The sequence below is a fragment of the Trypanosoma grayi genome, assembly GCF_000691245.1.
Source record: "Trypanosoma grayi strain ANR4 Tgr_465_V1, whole genome shotgun sequence".
NCBI lineage: Eukaryota > Euglenozoa > Kinetoplastea > Trypanosomatida > Trypanosomatidae > Trypanosoma > Trypanosoma grayi.
In genome coordinates, this window is record NW_008826084.1 from 158 (window position 1) to 13392 (window position 13235).

A 13235-nucleotide genomic window follows, 5' to 3' on the forward strand; every position below is an offset into this window, starting at 1 on the left:
CGCTGTGCTTTTTTTCATTTTCCGTTGCGGTTCCACCACGGACGTTTCTTCACCCGGAGTCATACTCCTGAGCGGTGCTGCGTCTTAACGGTGTGTGTGTCTGTGTGTGGGGAGAGATTGGGGGAGGACACAGAGAGAGAGATGGGGAAAACAAAGAAGGTATCATTACTCACATCTCCCTTTCTGATGCTGTCTTTTTGACATGCACCTGGGCGTTGTGCCGCTTGTGTTGTGTGTGTGTGTGTGTGTTTTGTGTTTGTAGCTGTTCGTATTTCCCTTTTTGTTTCGTTTCATATTCTTTCTTCCCGTATTTTTGTCTCTGTCTTGTCTGGTTGTTTGATTCGTGTTGGCGAAGAAGTGAGGGGACGGTTAAGACACTCTCTCTAGTGGAACAGCAAGAAATGATATCAAGCATCTTTTTTCTTAACCACCACGGTGAGGTCATCATCGAGAAACAGTTCCGCGAGAAGGTGCCTCGCACCATCCTGGAGGACTTCTGGAGTACGTACATGTCTCCACTGCGCTCGGTGGAGGATGCCCCTGCGGTGATACCCTACAGCCGCTTTGTCTTTGTTCAGATACATCGCAACGACGTTGTTCTGCTTGCGATTGTGACCAATGAGGGCTTTCCTCTCCTCGTGTTGGAAATTCTCTCTCTCATCGCAAAGGTAGTTCAGTGGTACTTGAAAGTGCTGTCGGAGAATACGCTGCGAGAGAACTTCTCGGTGGTGTATCAGCTGCTGGAGGAGCTCATCGACAATGGCTACCCGCTAACGACAGAAATGCACGTGCTTGGGGAGTTGGTTGTGCAGCCGACGCTAGAGAACAAGTTCCGCACCGCTCTTGACGCCCCTGCAAAGACAAGGCGCCGACACGTGGGGATGCGCGCTGTTCCGTGGCGAGATGCATCGACGCGGCATAGTTCTAATGAAATTTTTTTCGATGTCGTGGAGCAGTTTGATTGCATAGTAGACTGCGAAGGGAATCTGGTGCATACAGTGGTGCGTGGCGTGATTGAGGTGAATTGTCGCCTTAGTGGAATGCCAGATGTCGTGATGCGCTTGACCAATCTGGACTTTGTTGACGACATCGCTTTCCATCGCTGTGTCCGTCGCAATCGTTATGGTACAGATCGCACCATTAGTTTCATCCCTGCAGATGGAAATTTCACACTGCTGCAATACCGCTGCAAACCAGTTCTCAACGCGCAGGCCCCCTTTTACGTGACGCCACAGATCACGTTTAATTCGACTGGTGGCCGCTTTAACTGTATGGTGGGACTTCGCGGAGGTGCCTTGACGACCAAGAGTAAAGACTATAATGTCCACAAAGTTGTCGTGCACCTTCCTTTGCCTCCACAGACAGAGGCGGTGCAGGTTCACAGCAACACCCAGGGCACGACGAGCTTTAACAAATCACGCGGTGTATTGACATGGACAGTTGGAACGCTTTTCCGCGGGACTTGCTCGCTGAGCGGTGAGTTCACCTTTGGGGCGGAGCGAGCAAACGATGTGGCAGCGCCCTGTACAGGTGACTCCGCTGTTGTGGAGTTTAGCATCCCTAATTTTCTCCTTAGCAGCATTCGTGTGGACAGCGTTCAGGTGCTAAACGAAATAGGGAAGCCGTACAAAGGCGTCAAGTACGTTACAAGCGCTGGTCGCTTTGTGGTGCGCACGGTGTAATATCGAAGGGGCACGAGTGCTGTCCTTGCCAAATTGCTGTTGTCCACGGTGTTTGTGCCCTCTGTTTAAGACACCATTACGGCATAGTGGGGGAGATACGCTACCATTCTCTTTTTCTCCACCTCCATCTCTCGCTTTTCCTTACACACTCTCTTGTTTTTTTTTTTTTGTATTCCCTTTTGCCCATTGCCGCGTTGTCCTCTGATGGCGAGGTGACTAGAAGATGTCTAAAGAGTCTCTCGACGAACGATTCCGGCGCTTGGCGAAGATCGTTGAGACAAAGGCGACTCGGCCGCCGATGTCTCTCGCCACGAAACTGGAGCTTTATGGCCTGTGGAACCAGGTCATGTACGGCCCCAACACGAAGCCTACGCCTTCGCGCTTGAATGTGGCGGCGTACGCCAAGTGGAAGGCATACAAGCGTTTCGAGCGGTTGAGCAAGGAGGAAGCCAAAAAGAAATTTACGGAGGTCGCAGAGAGGGCAGTTGCCGCGTCGAAGCTGTGAGACAGCGGCGCGGAATCTGCCAAACCCTGTCACACTGATAAGAACTATGAGAAGGTTTTTTTCCCCCCTGTTGGACATGGTGGGTAACTAAAGAGGGCGCATAGTGCACAATCGCATCTTAGTCGAAACAGAATTGGCGTCCCTTGTGAGCTCTGATCTTTCCCTGACCGAGTGTGTCCCTCCTACGTCACCCACTGCACTCGCTCTCTTCCATATGTTGTTCTTTCTGTTTGCTGTTGTTGTTTTTTGTTCTTTTTCTCTTTCTTGCTGCATTTTGTTTTCTTCGAAAACCAAACAGAAATAAAGTCAAGCAGCTTTCCACAAGGGCCGACGTACCTTGCTGTTACCACTATTTTTACTATTATTGACTTCCTTCCTTATTCTCACCCTCGCAGCACACCAGCACGCCGAGAATGACGGAGGCGAAGATACGGACGGAGGAGGCGCGGGACCTCACACGGGTGGAGCGCATCGGGGCGCACTCACACATCCGCGGTTTGGGCCTTGACGACGCCCTCGAGGCGCGCATGAGCAGCCAGGGCATGGTCGGCCAGGTCGAGGCCCGTCGCGCCGCCGGTGTGGTGGTGCAGATGATTAAGGAGGGCAAAATCGCCGGCCGGTGCGTCCTCCTCGCCGGTGGACCCGGATCCGGCAAGACGGCAATTGCGATGGGCATGGCGCAAGCGCTCGGGCCAGAGACGCCGTTCACGATGATCGCCGGAAGCGAGATCTTCTCGCTGGAGATGTCCAAGACGGAAGCTCTCACGCAGGCATTTCGCCGTAGCATTGGCGTGCGCATCAAAGAGGAGACGGAAATGATAGAAGGTGAGGTGGTTGAGATATCTATTGAGCGTCCCTCCACGAATCCTGCAGAGGCGAAGGGACGCACTGGACAACTGGTGCTTAAGACATCTGATATGGAGTCAACCTTTGATCTTGGAATGAAAATGATTGAGAGTCTCCAGAAAGAAAAGGTGCAGGTAGGTGACGTCATCACGATTGATAAAGCAACCGGGCGTATCAACAAGCTAGGGCGTAGTTTCGTGCGAAGCAAGGACTACGATGCCATGTCTTCAAACACCCGGTTTGTCCAGACCCCCGAGGGAGAGCTCTCAAAGCGGAAGGAGGTGGTACACACAGTGACGCTACACGAAGTAGATGTCATCAACTCGAGACAGCAAGGCTTCCTTGCACTCTTTGCCGGTGACACAGGTGAAATCAAGCACGAGGTGCGTGAACAAATTGACCAGCGCGTGGCCGAGTGGCGGGAGGAAGGCAAGGGTGAGATTGTTCCCGGTGTTCTCTTCATTGATGAAGTGCACATGTTGGATATTGAAAGCTTCTCATGGCTGAACCGCGCGCTGGAGAGTCCACTCGCGCCGGTCGTTGTGATGGCCTCTAACCGCGGCATATCCCGAATCCGCGGTACGCAGTACAAGGCACCGCACGGCATCCCTATTGACCTGCTCGACCGCATGGTGATCATCGCGACGAAGCCGTACACTGAGGCGGAGCTCAGCAAGATTATTCGCATTCGTTGTGAGGAGGAGGACGTTGAGATGGAAGAGGATGCCATCACGCTCCTCACAATGCTGGGTAAGAGTACCTCGCTGCGATATGTTCTGCAGCTCATCACAACAGCGAACCTTGTCACACAGAAACGGCGGGCCTCAACAGTGTCTGTGCACGACATCAAGAAGGTGTACTCTCTTTTTATTGACCTGCGCCGCAGCGTTGAGTTGCTGCGGGAACATGAAAAAGACTTCCTGTTTGGTGAAGCCGATGAAGCTGTCGAGTTGGCGCACGGCTCAATGTTCCAAAATGAGGAAGAGCAGCCTTAAACGGCGTAAGCGTGTTTTTTTTCCCTTTGCATATACGTTTTGAGAGGCTGAGCGGGTCACACTGGATAGAGGGCTGCTCTCTCATTGTTGTCGCCGATGCCTGAGAGAGAGACTGGGGGCGAAGAAGGTGGAGGACGAGATGAATATCGGTGCATGCAGGAACACAAAGAAACAAAAAAAAAACACACCGAGAGAAAGTGAAAAGAACAGGACCTGAAGCACCTTGTGGGGTTGGTGCCCCTTTGTGGTGCCTTCATCACATTAACACGGACGAGGATGAGGGGAAAAAAAAAGGATATTGAGAGTATTTATATGTATTTAAGCGCAAGAGCGGGTGGAGGTTGTAGCAGTCACACACGTGGCACTCTGCAAGTGCCCCTCCGTTAAGTATGATATTCCCACTATTAGAATTCCCCAGGCTTGAGATGAGCAGGGGGTCATAATTTGGATTCTGTATCCTTTTGCCGCGTCATTTTTTCTGTTGTTTTTTACTTGCCTTGATCAACACCAATTTTTTTTTTTTTTCCTTTCTTCACATTTGCTTTCTGTTGCTCTTAATGCAGCCGCAGGGTCATTCTTGAGAGTGGCCTGCCAGGCAATAGAGGCTCGGGTCTGTGAACCAAGGCAGGATGCGTAGGGTGCTGGGTGTGGCTCCGTTGGTGATACTACAGAGAAGGACATGCTGCCTTCGCAAGGAGACTGAGCTGGTTCGGATAACGTGCGACCATATTTACCGCAGTTCCTCCGCGCGCGAGGAGCTGCGGCAGCTCATTCATGAATCATCCGTGGAGAACGCACTTTGTCATCTGGATGAGTTCTCCAAAGACGTCTGCGCAACAGCGGGGCCTGCCTGGCTTGCGAAACTATCCGAAGCCCCTGATGCGCTTGCGCGTATCTCTATCGTTGTGCAGACGTTTGAGAAGTGGTACATCGCGAGGAAGGCCCCACAGAAAGTAACGATGCATGAGCCCTGGGGTTGGTACCCCAAGGCCCGCTATATGCGGCGCCGTTTCATCTACCACTACGGGCCCACCAACAGCGGCAAGACACATGCCGCATTGGAGGCGCTGGTGAAGGCAAAGAGCGGTGTGTACTGCGCACCTCTCAAGGCCCTCGCGGCACAGGTATGGAAGCGCATTGACACGGTGGTGCCGTGCGATTTACTCATTGGTGACGAGCGCCGCTTTGGAGGAGGGGCGGAGCACGTCTCCTGCACAGTGGAAATGACACCCATTGACTACCAGGTCGATGTGGGCGCTATTGACGAGGTGCAGATGATTGCTGACAGGGACCGTGGATGGGCTTGGACACGTGCATTGCTGGGGCTGCCAGCGCGTGAGATACACCTTTGTGGTGAGGAGCGTGCAATTCCGCTCATCCGAAACCTGCTCTATAAGACGTATGAGTTGCGGGGACTCGAGCTCGTGACGCACAAGCGCCTCGTTCCCCTCGAGGTGTCTCCGTCATTGGGCGGTGACTTGCGACGAGTGGAGAACGGCGATTGTGTTGTGTGCTTCTCGAGGAGAGCAATCTTTGACATGAAGCGGCGACTAGAGCGAATTCCTGGTGTTGTCCCACACTGCATTTACGGTTCAATGCCTTTTGCCGTTCGTGAGGCACAGGCCAGCGCATTTAACAATGGTGTGCAGACTGTTGTTCAGGGAGAAAACTTGAAGAAACATGTTCTCGTCTCCACCGATGCTATCGCATACGGATTGAATATGAGCATTGAGCGGATTGTTTTTGCGACCATGAAAAAGTTTGATGGGAAACAGAAGATTGACTTGCCCCAGGCAACGGCTGTGCAGATAGCAGGGCGTGCAGGTCGTTTTGGTATGACACGTGCCAACGCTGTTGGTCGATGCACAACTCTTCATCGGGAGGATTTTTCTATGCTTCGTGATGCCGTGAGCAGTCGATTACCACCGCTCCAGAAGGCGGGGCTTCTCCCCACCGCCGACATACTTGAGCTCTTCGTGTCGCTGCGCGCAGAAGGGAAGATGCCGCGTGCCGCAGGAGAGACTCAAGTCACATTCTATGAAAGAATCAAGGAGTTCACAGGATGCTGCCATGCCACAGATGTGTTCTTTCCATGTGACCTCTCGCGCTCACTGCTGCAGATCGCCAAGGAGTTGGAGGCGGTGCCAGGCCTCGTCTTGAGCGATCGGATTCTATTTTGCTACGTTCCGCTGAATGAACGAAGCGAGGAGGCATACAGTTTGTTGCGCGCGTTCGCCCGTGATCATGCCGCCGGGCGGCCCGTCCGTCTCCGCATCGACGAAGAGTATGAGACGTTGGCAAGGCAGTCCGAGCTACTTCGTGAAAACTGGGATGAGAGGCGGGCACAACAGGTGCTAGCGCGGATGGAGTACTTGTACCGCCAGGCGGAGGTGTACTGCTGGCTCGCGTGGCGCTTTGGCAAGACATTCGTCCACCTTGAGGCTGGTACGGCTCTGAAAGAAAGAGTAGCAGCGAAGATGGAGGAACTGCTGCAGCGGCTATGACACAATTCTGCAATTGTGTCGTCTGCACTATGCGCAAGTGATTGGTCTTATGCCATTCCTCTGTCTGGTCTCGCTGTATTTTTTGTTTGTTTGTCTTGCCTCAGCATGTTATTTTTACTGTGTTATTTTCCTGTGTGCGTTGGCCCTACCGTGCTCCATTCAGGCCCACTCTCAGACTACTGCTTTGGTCTCCCAATTCTGCTCGCGCCTTTTTAGTGTTCGTTGATGGGGCTTGCCGATGGGCTACAGCGGCTCTGCCGCTTCGGCAAGCGGAGTGGGGGTGACGAGCGGCGAATCGTCCGCCCTGGCTTTCCGTCTAGTGAATATTGCAACAACGAAGTGAAGAGCTCGAAGTACACAGTTGTTTCATTTCTCCCATTTAACCTGTTCGAGCAGTTCCACCGGCCAATCAATTTGTATTTTTTGCTCGTTACGGCGCTTCAGTTCGTGCCGTCAGTGTCCCCGGTGAGCCCACTCACCACCCTCGTCCCGTTGGGAATTGCATTTCTCATAACCGCTGTCAAGGAGGGCGTTGACGATTGGCGTCGGCATCGGCTTGACAACGCATGCAATGCTAAGCAGTGCCACATCATTAATATTGACACAATGGGTGTTGAATGCATAAGGTGCAGCGATATACAAGTTGGTGACATGCTGCTTTTGCTTCCCATGGAGGTGGTCCCGTGTGATGTTGTCCTTTTGCTCTCCTCCGGTGAAAATGGTGAAGTCATGATCTCAACAGAGGCACTGGACGGTGAGGCGGTGTGTAAAAGACGTTATGCTATTTTGGGCGACATGTATGCACAACGTCCGACACTCAGTACAATAACTACAGATTCCTTGCAGGACGAGGAGGCGAGCATACGCGCTGCGGCAGAATTCATAAAGGAGGCAGCATGTATCATCGATTCCGAAGGTCCAAAGCCATTCTTGAACAGCTACAGTGGGGTGGCAAAAGTATTAGTGCCTCATGATAATGAGGCGGACGAGGCAGAGGAGACCCTTCTTGGTATCAGTGCCGAGAACGTCGCTCTCAGTTCAAGTATTGTAAATAATACTCGCTTTGCTCTTGGTGTTGCCGTTCTGACAGGCAACGAAACGAGGGTGGCCATGACACGTGCCGCTCCACCAACAAAGTGGTCAATAATTGATCGGTACTATAACAGAATGGTAATTGTCGTGTTCATTGTGCAGTTTATTTTGGTCACGGTGTACGTAAGTCTGTCAGACACGGAATTACATGAGGACCAGGGGAAATTGTGGTATCTCGGCAATTACGATGTCACTATGACAGAGTACCTCGTTATACTTCCACTCCGTTTTTTCTCACTGGTTTCGCCGATGGTTCCGCTTTCGTTTAAGGTGATGCTCGACGCATCCAAGGCGTACATCAGTGAGCTCATCACGTGGGACGGGGAGATGTCAGGTGAGTACGGCACGACGGAAGTTCACAACTCCTCCCTTATGGAGGACCTTGGGCAAGTGGAGTATTTGATGACGGACAAGACAGGGACACTTACATGTAATGCCATGACTCTCAAACGCATTGTAACTGCCAAAGGTACGGTCCTTACTCCTTCCGCTCCACGTGAGGTGGCAAACACAAGGCTAGCTCTACTCAGAGATGAGTCTCTTCTGCAATTGCTGCGTGTGATGGTTTACTGTAACACTGTCGAGAGCACTGCTCGCATGACGGCGAATGGGGCGCAACCCTCGTCCTCGTCCTCATCGGTAGGAGCAGCAGCATCATCGAGGGTGGCCCCTACCTCTGCTTGGGTGTCGCCCTCACCAGATGAAGTGGCGCTTGTTGAAGGTGCCGCTCTGTTGGGCATCAAATTACTGGAGCGAACGAGAAAGCGGGTATTTGTGGCATTTGGTAGTAAGGTCGAGTCAGCGACGATACTGCATGTGCTCTCGTTCACATCTGAGCGCCGTCGTGTGAGTGTACTACTTCAGATTGATGATGATCCACGATATCTCCTACTGACGAAAGGTTCAGACGAAAGTGTATTGCCGCGTTGCATCGAAAGCTCATACAACAAACGGATTACGTCGAATAAGCTGAACCGTCTGAGCCACGAGGGACTCCGCACACTTGTAAGCGCATATCGTTACCTTGCGGATGATGAGGCGCAGACATGGCTGGTGGATATACGCAAAGCAGGGGCGGTGGCATCCGCTGATGTGCGTACGCTTGCAGTTGCCGAAGTGTGCGAGCGTGTTGAAAAGGATCTTGTATTCTGTGGCATCACCGCTGTAGAGGACAAGCTGCAGGAAAATGTATGCAGCACGATTTCACAAATGAGGGCAGCCGGCATACGGGTGTGGATGCTGACAGGAGATAAGAGCCAAGCGGCGAGGCAGACAGCCATCGCCAGCGGCCTTGTGGGTCCCGATGACAGAATGATCGCTTTGACACCCAACGAAGTAGAGTCCACGTCAGTGCGGGAGCACTTGAATTACGTTGAACGGTACGTTAAATACGCGTTGGGTCGAAAACAATTTGAGGAGGCTGAACAGCGGCATAAATCGTTCTCCTCGTTCTACGTGCGCTCAGGTCTGCGAGACGTGGTCTGTGAGTTCACAAACCCAACAGCAACGACATCTCGGGTGTGCCACACGATGATCTCCAGCGCACCTCACGGCCTTCCAGATGTACTCCACAACAATACTTCAGAGCATGAAACGGAAGTTTTAATGAATGACGACAATGCGGTGAAAGAGAACAGAGGCTACGTCCTTCAATTATCTGGGAAAACCATTGAGCTCATGAAGGAGTGCGGAAACGAGCAACTCTTTCTTGACTTCAAACGGGTGGTGCTGCATGCCTCAACAGTTGTATGCAGCCGCATGACGCCAGATCAAAAGTCCTTTCTGGTGCAGGTTGTGAAGAACGCAGGTCATGTGACGTTAGCCATTGGTGATGGGGGAAACGATGTGTCAATGATTCAGTGTGCTCACGTCGGGGTTGGTATCAGAGGAAGAGAAGGTACGCAGGCAGCGGTTGCTTCAGACGTCTCCATATCGCGGTTCCATTTCTTGTCCAGACTTTTACTTTTTCATGGACACACGGCATACCAACGTTCTTCTATAATTGTGCAGCAAAACTTTTGGAAAACTGTGGCTTTGGCGTGGATACAGCTACTGTTCAATATCTATACCGGGTTTTCTGGCGTCTCCTTCTGGGATTCTTTTTCACTGATGATGTATAACTCACTTTTTACAGCACCAGTGACATTTCTTTGTGTAATGAACATGCCGCTGTCACCATCAATACTTCTGAGCAATCCACCGCTCTACAGACTTTGTCAGAAGGGCAGGTACTTGAACGCTATAACATTTTATGGCTACATTCTGCGAGGTTTTCTGCACGGTACTATGATTTTTTACCTTGCATATGGTTTTTGGAACGGTACGAGTGGTGGAGTAATGCGGTGGGGCCACACAATGGATCGTACCTGTGACTACTATGCATGCTGCTTTGCGTTGGTGACACTCCATTCGAGCATTATTCTCCTGGAGACACACTCTATCACCTTATTTCACTGGGCTGCATTGTTGTGGTCAGTGGCTGCAATGTTTATACTGTACACATTATACGCCTTGGGGTCAAAAAATCACTCCTTTCTGGAGCTTCTAAGGAATGGGGTGTTCTACCTTCAGTGGATTCTAGGCGTTGCGGCGCCGCTCTTGACACTTTCAATTTACGCGGCGGTGAAGCTATTTTTCTTCCCAGACCTTTTACAGTTCCAGCGGTTGATTGTGCGTGCTGTGTCGAGGAACCAAAATGTAGGCCCACTTTGGCCGATTTTGGAGGACAGTCCCTCGGGGTTTTGGGGGTCTTTCTCGCTTTTTCACCTATTCCATGACGAGACTAGGCGGTCTCACCCCTCATCAGTGGCAGGCGCGCTGAGTCTTGTGGAGGTGCAGTCGCTGAATGGTGAGACGCAAGAGGCAAGCAGTTCGATGACTGCGACAACAGCGATGGAGCCGAGTCGGCATTCGTCAGTGCTCTCCGAGCCGTTCCTCAGGAAAGTGTAAGATTGCTGTTGAAGAGAGAGGCAAAGTTTTCTAATCAGGGAGAAGAGGTGAGGGTATGGGAGGAACGCTGCCATGTGGCAGTTGGCTGAATTACATAGTTTTTCTCTTTGTTTATATCTGTTTTTTTTTTTGTTGTTTTGATATTCATTTGTTCATGGTTCTCTTCGTTTAATTCTCCTTTGACTCTTAAAGCTTTTGAGGCCTTCTTCCCAGCACTGTGGAAGATGAGGTTGCTGTGGTGGCGACAGCTAGTACTGCGCAGAGCAAGGCACAAAGGGGGAGCTCCTACTGCTGCGTTCGACATGGACGAAATTATACGACAGTACCTGACGGGACTTTCGTGTCCTGCGTGTGCGTACTTGTCCCCGCGACATGTGCTTCGCTTGGTGCCGGCACAGCCGCGATCAGTAGGTTCCATCTGGCAGGAGGCAATCTACACAGGGATGATGCCGCAGAGCGTCTCGTTGGAGGCGTTCAGCGAGGCGCTGGTGCAGCTCTCTCCGTTGCTTCTCTCCGTCACAACAGCAGCACCACCATGCGAAAAACAACAGGACATGGTGGTTGGATGGCAACCGTGGGTGCCACAGGAGTGGCGCACACACGGTGGCAGCAGTGGGGGAGCTGAGGTGAAGTGGAGTGCCCTTGAGTCAGAGCTGTGTGAAGTTGTTCCCACCTATTTTGTGGCTACAAGTCTTGTTCGCGACCAGCTGCGCCTGCAGCACATCAGAGCCACTGGTGGTTCCCCGGCTCTGGAATGGCACCAACTCGCGAGCCCACCACTCGCGTCACTTCTCGAATGGTCCAGTGATCACAGCATCGTGCGTCTGTCCGGGCGAGGGGCGAACAGCTCGGCAGCGGATTCTCTCTATAACCTCCATTCACAGCCGGAGTTGTATCACCAGGCCTTGAAAGCTCTGGCGCTGCTCCTTCCGACATACAAGGTTGCCGAAGAAAGATTACGACGTGCCTACCACGAGCACTTTGTGGACACTCACGGCGCCTACCATTTGGAGTTTGGCTCACAGTTTTTTGCACGATTCCCAGACGCCCGGGGGCTGACAGGACACCCTGACATGCAGTTTGCGATGCAGCGCGACGACCCCGATTGTATGATGCTGCACCCGTGCTTCCTGCACCCTAGTCGTGGGGTAGCGGATCTTCTCTACAAGGTGGCCCTCCCCTACAGCGGCAGTGTCTCTGAGACAAAGGAAGTACGGTGGACTCCCGTGTGTCGCTTCCTGCACGCATCGTTGCCGTACATGCCTCGAAACGACGACGAGGTGATGCTTCGTCACATTCAGGATCAGGTTGTACTTGGAGTGCATTGCGTGATTGAAGGAGACAAGGACTGCTTTCATCTCACAGTCTCGACTGTCGATGGTGCTGTTTGCAACTTCAAGTGCACTGTCTCTTCCCTTTCCCATCTGGCCGCCACTGGTGTCCCGAATGGTGGCCTTCCATCGCAAGTCACCGAGGTCCTCACATCACCTCGAGTCGTGAAAATCATTGCCCTTAACTCCAAGAATGCGGAAGAGCGCGTCTCGGAGGAAAGACATTTTGTGTCACTGCTTCGTCGTTACTTACATGTGAGTGTGCAAACTGTTTGTAGTTTGTGGCGATGGGCCCTCTTCGTGGGCTTCCCTATTCGCTTGCCCTCAGAGGTGTCATTGTCGTTTTACCGGTGCCTCCTCACACGTCTAACTATCACGGCAGACCCTTTTGCTCCAACAGCGTTTATGGCAGCTATGTGTGCGTCCCGCCTGCTCGCATTACACGAGGCGGACGGCTATTGCTTTGACGCCGCCACACTGCAAAAGATGCTGCATGATGAGGCTGGAGGTGAAGAGGCATGGCTGTTACGCAATCTACAGCTGCGGATTGGACGCTATGGAGATGTGCCGTGGGGCGGAGCCAACCGGAAGGCGTGCGAATTATTCCTACATCACCTAACTTCCCTCTACGGGCCGGAGGTGTGCATTCTCAGCGGGAAAGGAAGGTCGCCGCTCACTACAGCTGCCTCGTGTGAGGAGGTGCGAGGCGCACAATGGACATCTGAAGAAGTGGACGAGCAGGAGTACGCTGACGCGCTCTGCGGTGCTACCAGCATGACAGGTTCGGAGCAACGACACACAGTAACAATGGTAGGGGAAGTTGCAGCATCCAGTAGAGAAACAGTGCCAGAGCCTCCTGCAAAACAGCAGGAGCTAAATGAGGCGATTGAGAAGGACGAGGGACAGCAAGAAAAAGAGGAAGAAAAAATGTTCTCCGCCATGTTTGGTGACAGTGATGCGGCAGCCACAGAGGGTACACCTGTTCCAAAGGAGCCTTCGATGGCAACAGTCTCGTCAAGGAGTGATTCTGTTCACACTGGCGTGCCGTGTGGGGCGCCAAACTTTCTCTTGTCTCCGCCGGCCGTCCGGTCTGATGACGGAAAATATCTTAGGAGAAATGGTCGTTGTGGACGTCTGCTTCCACCGCCGTTCTCCGTTCCGCGAGTGAATGCGTCAGCAAAGTGCGTCCCCAATACTCAGAGCGACTGCGGCGCAGCAATCACTGAGTGTCGGACGGCACGTGAGCAGAGGGAGGTGAAGGGCGAGGAGGAGTTGATCGGCCGCCTCACACGTGAGATACTGGAGGAGAGTCGGCGGCCGTTCAGGGAGGA

General features: G+C 52.5%; 6 protein-coding genes across 6 annotated transcripts; 5 read left to right on the forward strand and 1 right to left on the reverse strand.

Annotated features, from left to right (window-relative positions):
• Nucleotides 1-401: 401 nt before the first annotated feature.
• DQ04_04651000 (AP-3 complex subunit mu) lies at nucleotides 402-1682 on the forward strand (the record flags this gene model as incomplete). Its single annotated transcript, XM_009313709.1, has 1 exon — nucleotides 402-1682. One exon carries the CDS (start codon nucleotides 402-404, stop codon nucleotides 1680-1682), a length of 1281 nt encoding a protein of 426 aa, XP_009311984.1.
• A 223-nt stretch (nucleotides 1683-1905) lies between these two features.
• On the forward strand, nucleotides 1906-2187 carry DQ04_04651010 (acyl-CoA binding protein; the record flags this gene model as incomplete). Its single annotated transcript, XM_009313710.1, has 1 exon — nucleotides 1906-2187. The coding sequence occupies one exon, from the start codon at nucleotides 1906-1908 to the stop codon at nucleotides 2185-2187; it is 282 nt and encodes a 93-aa protein (XP_009311985.1).
• A 413-nt stretch (nucleotides 2188-2600) lies between these two features.
• DQ04_04651020 (putative ruvB-like DNA helicase) lies at nucleotides 2601-4028 on the forward strand (the record flags this gene model as incomplete). Its single annotated transcript, XM_009313711.1, has 1 exon — nucleotides 2601-4028. One exon carries the CDS (start codon nucleotides 2601-2603, stop codon nucleotides 4026-4028), a length of 1428 nt encoding a protein of 475 aa, XP_009311986.1.
• Nucleotides 4029-4657: 629 nt separating this feature from the next.
• Nucleotides 4658-6532, forward strand: DQ04_04651030 (putative ATP-dependent RNA helicase; the record flags this gene model as incomplete). The annotated part of the gene is made up of 1 exon (XM_009313712.1): nucleotides 4658-6532. One exon carries the CDS (start codon nucleotides 4658-4660, stop codon nucleotides 6530-6532), a length of 1875 nt encoding a protein of 624 aa, XP_009311987.1.
• A 225-nt stretch (nucleotides 6533-6757) lies between these two features.
• DQ04_04651040 (phospholipid-transporting ATPase-like protein) lies at nucleotides 6758-10573 on the forward strand (the record flags this gene model as incomplete). The annotated part of the gene is made up of 1 exon (XM_009313713.1): nucleotides 6758-10573. One exon carries the CDS (start codon nucleotides 6758-6760, stop codon nucleotides 10571-10573), a length of 3816 nt encoding a protein of 1271 aa, XP_009311988.1.
• A 1019-nt stretch (nucleotides 10574-11592) lies between these two features.
• Nucleotides 11593-11997, reverse strand: DQ04_04651050 (hypothetical protein; the record flags this gene model as incomplete). The annotated part of the gene is made up of 1 exon (XM_009313714.1): nucleotides 11593-11997. One exon carries the CDS (start codon nucleotides 11995-11997, stop codon nucleotides 11593-11595), a length of 405 nt encoding a protein of 134 aa, XP_009311989.1.
• Nucleotides 11998-13235: the final 1238 nt, after the last annotated feature.